The 7603-nt window shown below is 47.8% G+C and overlaps 1 protein-coding gene across 1 annotated transcript; it reads right to left on the bottom strand.

Moving 5' to 3' along the window:
* Positions 1-678: 678 nt before the first annotated feature.
* On the bottom strand, positions 679-4363 carry TEX101 (testis expressed 101; the record flags this gene model as incomplete). The annotated part of the gene is made up of 5 exons (XM_081119038.1): positions 679-890; positions 1047-1175; positions 2361-2543; positions 2673-2813; positions 4237-4363. 5 exons carry the CDS (start codon positions 4361-4363, stop codon positions 679-681), a joined length of 792 nt encoding a protein of 263 aa, XP_080975164.1.
* Between the last annotated feature and the right edge of the window lie 3240 nt (positions 4364-7603).

Raw genomic sequence — 7603 nt, forward strand, 5'->3', positions numbered from 1 at the left:
CTTTGATTCTAATGTATAAGTGGTGAAACTGCCACTTTCCAGACTATTATCTTAACCAGTTGAGGTTTTGCTTCCTGGCAATTGTCATCAGTTTGGTCAAATAAACTCATAAAAATTCTCTACAGGTTTGAACGTTTCTTAAAGTGACACTGACTATCGACAGTATAATTACTTACAAGGGGTCATACTCTTCCAGGGACATTGATACCCACTCCTCCCCACTTCGAGTTCAGGGCAAAAGGTGGCCATGTATGAGATGATGAGTGTATTTATTTATCTATTCTACTGTTGAAGGCATTTGGACTGCCTCCAATTCTTGGCCATTACAGAGTGCTGCTAGGAACATTCTTGTAGGTCAAAATATCAAAGTTCTGGTCTTGGCTCTGCCCATAGCTATGTAGTATGTGAAACTCACTAAAGTTTTCCAGATCTGTGATTCCCTTTCTGCAAAAGGTATGGGTTGGAGGAGATAAATTTTAAAGGCCCTTTCAGCACTAAAATTCACTTTGAGTCTGGGGGATACACAAAACATAGCAGAAACTTTATTAGAAATGCCAAATACATCCATAGGAGCTCTCTGTTCTTCAAGTCTCCACCTGCTTATCAACTAATTGATGACCAGCAGTCAGAAGGCTCCCAGTCCAAAGAGGTGTCTCCAAAGGAACAATGAACGAGCAATTACAGCAATAGCAGCAGCAGTAGCTCTAGCCTCCCAACTGAAATGGGAAGCCAGGTGGTGGCCCCATTTTCAACATTTCGGGACTGAATGAGAGATTGGTATGGACATATTTCCTTCACCCATATGGGTCCTATTGTGAATATCCCAGACATCAGCTTGCAACCAGGCACGGACATACAGCCTTTGACCTCCAAAGTTGAGTGGATGTCTCCTATGGAACAAGGAAGGATGGGGAGACACAGATGTTTTAGGAAACCAGAGAGGAATCCAATCCCCCCTCATTCCTGGGCCTGAGTGTCAGAACCTCTTGGGATCCACTCAGATGTCTAGTTTTACAGCCTCTGAAACCATCAGATGTTCAGTTTACCTCCAGCGACCCGAAGTCTTCCTTGATAGCACTGAGTTGTTTCATTGGGACAGGGAAATAAAGGTGAACTCAAGCAGGACCCCAAAGCCACACAGGTTGGGCAACGGAGGGTTGATGACATATTCTGAGCTGGAGGGGGAAAGAGAGGGACAATTACAAGTATGTCCTGCCTCTGGAGTTGTCTCTCCTTGCTGCCTTGTCTTCCCCAAGTCTTTCCTGCTGAAGCCATTCTAATCAAGGCTGATGACTGCCACCTCCCCACTCTTTTCCAACTGATTTTCTTTGCTGTTGGAATCCCATCCAACATGACTTCCAAGCTCTGTGCTTAGGTGTGATAATACAGAAATGAGAAGGTTACAGTCCCATCTAGAGTCATTGTCTAGAAGGAGAAAGACATGTAAGTAATTAACTTCAATACAACTCAGTAGGTACAGAGTCTTCGGTATAGGAGCAAAAAATTAAAGGAGAACCTAACTACCTAAAAGAATTTTGTCTTCACAGAGTGGACACCTGAGTTGAGGTGGAGGGTGAATAGAGATTAGCTACGTGAAAATGAGGGTTGGGTGGGGGTAGCAAAGGAAACATCAAGGACAAAGGCCTGGAGGTGTGAGCCAACTTGGTGAATATGGGGAATTGTGAGAAATTGCAGTGTTGATATTCAGCTGGTAGGCATGGGAGGGCTGGAATGGGATTTATAACCAGTGTCCATTCTGATTGGCCAATACCATCCCCATTGCCAAGTATTTTGAATACTAGCCTCAGCTAAAACACAATAAATAAGAGGGGGAAGAGAAGGAAATGAGCTGAAAAGATAGGCCAAATGGGGGAAGTAGGCTGTGATCATGTGGCAATAATTGTTAGATTGATTACGCCACCACCCTGTTCAGAGACCTCCACTGACACCTTGTTTAATAACACAAAACCCAATTTATACCCCAGCTTTCATTGATATCCCTCTCTTCTGAGAAGTGTTTAGACCCCAAGGTAACAATTTAGAAAAAGAAAGACAAGCAAAAGGTCTGAGATCCTTTTGTATATGGCCCACTTGTGCCTAAGTAAAGTAAGAACACAAAAAGGGGTGCCAGGTGGGTACTTGAAATATCAGGGGACACTCTGTAAAGTATACAGTTATCTAACTGCTATGCTGTACACCTGAAACTAACACAAAATGATACTGAATGTAAACTGTATTGGAAAATAAATAAATAAATAAATAAATAAATAAATAGAACCTGGGGGGGGGGGAGAACACAGAAGAGGAGGACCTACAGTCTCCTCAGGGGTTTATAGTTTCACTCTCCCCTCCCAAGGTACCTGGGATCATCTCTGAAATCCATCTCTCAGGTAAGGTCTCTCTGTTGTTGCAATAGGAGTGGTCACAGTAGTTACTGTAGGAGACCACCATTATGCTGGGGGGTGGAGAGTGCTGGATAACTGTTATTGCCTGTGACCCTTCGGAGCTGCAGCCCTTAGAGGCCAAAATTGCTGTCTTGGTTCCTGTTAGGAGACAAGAGAGAAGGACCCTGGACGGTGGGCCTAATGTTTGGCCTGGGGGAGAGGAAGAGCATTGACACGGACTCAATCACCCTTCCTCCCACCCAATCCAACCGCCCCTTCTCATTTTACCTGATTTAATAAGTAGCAGGGATTCCTGGCACAATGCCCCATTGTCACAAGTCTCAACTTTCTCTGTAGTCCAGTTAAATGTGATTGGATAATCTTCTATAATCACGGACACACTCTTGTAACAATACAAATTTTGTGCCACTGTGGGGGTGGGGTGGGGGTGGAAATGAGATCAAGTTAAATACTTGCCCTTCTCCGTGGGGCCCAAATCACCCCTTTCCCACCAGAAATCCCTCCTGTGAGCCGGCTGCTCCCCTCCCGCCTCCCCTCATACATACGAGTGGAGGGGACTCCGAGGAGAAAGAGGAACAGCAAACCAGGGATGGGATGGGTTCCCATGGCTCCTTTTAGAGAGGTTTGGAAGAACTTTTCAGGATCTGTGATTCGATGAAGAGAAAACTTTTCAATCACACAGAATGAGGCTAAATCCCGGTTCCTGCGAGCGCGGGGCAGAGGTGACGGTACACAAACGATGACCTCTAAAGTCAGTCCGCCCCTATCCAGCTTGTGGGTTTGAGCAAGTTAATAAGTTTACTGTGCCTCAGTTTCCATAGCTGTAATTCTCAGACCCAGCCACCTACTCCTTTAAGGCCAGGAGCTCAACATCCAAAGACTCTACAACCTCAGGATCCAGGGGTGTGGCGCAAAGGTCCCTCCGCCCTCAGACTCAGGAGCCCAGGTTCGAACCTATGCTATTTCAAGGCCCAGGTATCCCAGTCCCCAGCCCCATCAGAACCCGGGATTCTGAGAGCCCACTCCTGTCCTAGCTGAGAACTTGGCTTCAGTCACCGTTTCCCGCAGGACATGTTATCCCAGGCCCACCCCTCCTCCCTCAAACCCAGGAGTCCAGGGCCCGGGCCTCGTCCCCCTCAGGCCCAGGAGTCCACTCCCCTCTCCAGACTTCTCTTTCCTCAGACCCCAGGAATCTGGGTCCCTAGTCCCCTTTGACTCTATAAACGACCGAACGCCTCCCGGCTTCCAGTGATCTCACAGAAATCCAACAGTTCTGAAGGCGCTGCCCGGAACGCCCCTCTTACCCAACTCAGCCTTCTCTTAGCGTCTCCGCGAGGCACGGAAGGCGGGGCCAGCCTCACCCCTCAGGTCACTCGAAGCCCCATTGGTCAACGCCAAAGCATCTGATGAGCTCATTGGATGAGCCTGGAGGAAGGCCACAGTCCATTGGCCAAGGAGAAGCCTATTCCGGGCCGTCCTGGAAGGCACGCATGCGCAAACTGGCAAGCGGCGGGTAAGCACGTGCACTGGCGCGTGGGAGGGTATGGGGGTGAGGGGTGTGGGGAGTTCGCGGGTATTTGTAGCACCCAGCATGCAACGCGGGGCGAGGGCGGGGCAGCACAGCCCCCAGCGAGCGACGTCGGGCGCTGCTGCTTCTCCTTGGGCAATGGCGTCCCTGCTTCTCCAGCCACACTGGGAGGTCAGACCCTTGGCTCCTCATCCACTGACCTTGTCTCCCTGCCCAAATGGCCTCTCCAGTCCCCAGCCCTGGCCCCCGCGTGGTGGTCGTAGCCTTTGGGGGGTCAACTTGCCCTCCTCACGCATTGCTCACTCGGCAGATGTTCCCGCTCAGCCCAGGCGTGGTCCTCTGGTCGTAGGCTGGCACCAGTGGCCTTCTGGGAGCGGCAGAGAGGGCCGCCGGCCTCAGCGTTACCTCCAGCGCCCCTGGACGTGCGCATGAGCAGTAACTGCGGGATGCCACAGGTTTGCCTTGCGTGTCTGACCGCGTGTCCGCGTCGGGACCTGGAACATGACGGGCCCTTCAGATTTCTTGTTCATGGCAGAAAATTCTATTTCATGCGTAAGTATATAAGCTGATTGGATGTAACAGGCAGTAACGATGCCTTTTGTGTACTTTTCAGACTTGGAACTCTTTCTGTGAGTTCTGTGGTATAAATGACCGTTTTTAATAGAGAAAATGCCATAATTAGAATGGTGTTGGTAAAGCCCTTAATTTTAGGTGAAAATATATTAAGAGCTTTGAAACGGTTAAAAAACCTCTAACGACTGAATATAAATATTAAGAGAAAGCAGCTTACTAGATTAGGAAGAATATGATATCCTTTTAGAATCCCTCCAAAATGATTTTTAAAAATAGACTAATGCAAGACAAAAGAGCTGCCATTAGATTATATTGCAGCCCTAATCCTTTGGTGTGTTAACATTCACAACACTAAGAATGGGCATGTGATTCATGGAGGGAGTGGGAAATAATCAGGTGTCAGATGCCCTCAGGTCCTGGGGACACAGGACAGGATGACTTGGGGTCACAGGAGGCAGGAAAGGGCAATGGCCAATGCCAACCCTATCCCAGCAACCAGGCCAGGGACAGTGCCCACGGATTTCAGGGGAGGAGGTCTCTGTTATGATGGTGGTGAGTGTGGCCGATTCTGTGATCAGTCTGCCTGGCACATTCTGGAAGCGTGGGCAGTTCTTAGAATAACTGAAGGGACTGTCTTGCTTGGTGCCTTTTAACGGAACAGGCTTAGCAGGTAGACAGTCTTTAGTGCTCACTGTGGTTTTGATCCCACCTCCAGGAGCAAAGTTAGAGAAAAGACAGCAAGAAATTCACCTCAAATGCCGATGCCGGGCCCCCGCGCTCTTATCACACGGGATCCTATGGTTCCCTAGCCCAGTCCCCTCTTCCCTCTTAATATATTAAGAACTTTCAATTGGGGACATTAAGAATATAATTATGAATATTTTATTATTAACATAAATATTAGGGGCAGTGAATAGAATAAATATAGAGTTTGTGATCCCAAAGACCCTGTCCCTAAGGACCCAGGAGTCTGAGTCACCCTTCCTTCTTTTCAGGCCTCAGGGCTCCAACACCCACATCCCTGGATCTATAACAGTATGTGGTTTTCCTAGGGCACTGTGTTACCACAGGTCTGGGACCGGGTCCCAGATCTTGACCACAATCGCCAGTGCAATGGATTGGAGGCCAGAGAGGGTGGTTGGGAGCTGCACAGCTCCCTGCTGCCAGCTCTACAGTGTTGTCTCTGATCCCTCATCCATTTCCATCTCTCTGACTAGCACTTTCCCTGGCATAGCTGGCTTCTAGCACCTATAGCGAAGGCCTCTCAAACTGACTCTTGGCCTGTGTATTTGTTTCCTGGGGCCATGGTAACTAAGTACCACAGACTAGGAGGCTTAAACAAAAGAAATGTATTGTCTCACAGTTCTGGAGACTGGAAGTCCAAAATCAAGATGTCAACAGGGTTGGTTCCTTCTGAGGGCTGCGAGGAAGGGTCTATTCCCGGCCTTTCTCCTTGGCTTGTATATGGTTTATCTTCTCCTTGTGTCTTCACATCATTTTCCTTCTTCGTGTGTCTGTCTCTGTGACCAAATTTCCCCTTTGTATAAACACGCCAGTCATACTGGATTAGAACCCACCCTAATGACCCTTAACTTGATTAGTGCTGTAAAGACCCTATGTCCAAATAGGTCATTTTCTGAGGTCCTGGGGGTTAGGGATTCAACTTATTAATTTGGTGGAGTGAAGTAGTGCCAAACAGCTCTCAGGGGCATCCCTGTGCCATTTTGTGATTTTTTAATGTCTTACTGTCATTTCCTGCTGGGATCCTGACCAATTAAATAATTAGAATCAGGAGTGGCACCTGGAAACAGACCCATAAAACTGAATTCTGGGATTAAGTTTCTACCACCTAGGAGAAGCAGAGATAAGCACCTTGGTGGGGGAAGATGGAGCACAGGTGAGACAAAGCCTATGGTAATCTCACAAGGGCTCAAATTATCACTGGGGATAGTAGTGAAAGAAGTTCAGGTGGAAAGCAAGGTATTGGAAGTTGAAGTGGCTGTAGCAGTTTGTTACTATGGCAACAGTGGTGACTGTGTTGATTGCGGAGTCAGTTGGTTTCTTTGGATGGTCCTAGAGAACAAACAAGGGGAAGGGAAACAATTGAAAAAGAGAATGTCCAAATGTGAGGCAGTGGACAATCAGAAAATTTCCTTGGCAAAGTGTCCCTTGTCTCCTCTAGGGTCAGGGCAAATATGGCTGAGGACCAAGCCCAGAGCCTGGTTGCAGAGTTGCACCACCAGGTAAGTGTTCAACCCTGCCATGCTGTGCTAAGGGGAAGGCACAGACATGGGATGGAGACCTTGGGCAGACCAAACCCCCTGCACATTGATGGTCCCCCATTTTCATTTGAGGGAACCAGCTCTCCCTGCACAAAAGCCTGCCAGTGATGCACCTGGGGCAGTCCCCTCACAAGGCAATGCTTGTTCTCCAGATCTACAAGAGGGAGTTTCCAACATAGTCGAGAGAAACATGGGGCCTGCCTGGGATGAACATGCCACACACTGAAAGCCTTACAGGACCTCACAAGTCTGCAGTGGCAGGAGTCCTGGAGCACATGCATGAATAGATTCTGTACCAGTTATCCATTTATTGCCTTTCAGTTTCAGATCCACTCTTCATTGCCCTGCTGGGTCTTGCAAGCATTTTTCATCTTTCTCCTGGCACAATGCTAGGCTTTGCCAATAGAGGGTGCTAGAGGGACACTGCAGGAAGAAGGGCTTCTTTTCCAGCCAGAGAGGGAGAGGTTGCTCCCTACATTCCTAATTCTTTAGAGTTCTCTTTACACTTTTAGTAACCAGTCCCCCAAGTTAACTCTAATTCCCTGTTATTAGTGAATAATTTCTTATATTAAACTTTTCCTATTAAGATTATTGTGTGGTTTCTGACTCCTTCCTGGACCCTTACTGATAAATTCTAAGGGTGTGAGACCAGACAGAACCAAGAGTAAGGCTTGATGAGGCTGAATCTTTTCACATGGGATATAGGATTTAAATCAGCTCAAGCATCTGGGACCATCATGACTATCTGCTTAGTTAGTTAGTTAATATCTGGACTCAATGCTAGAGCTTCTCTTATGCTTCTATATAAAGGATTA

The sequence above is a fragment of the Miniopterus schreibersii genome, assembly GCF_964146895.1.
Source record: "Miniopterus schreibersii genome assembly, chromosome: 18".
Classification (NCBI taxonomy): Eukaryota; Metazoa; Chordata; class Mammalia; order Chiroptera; family Miniopteridae; genus Miniopterus; species Miniopterus schreibersii.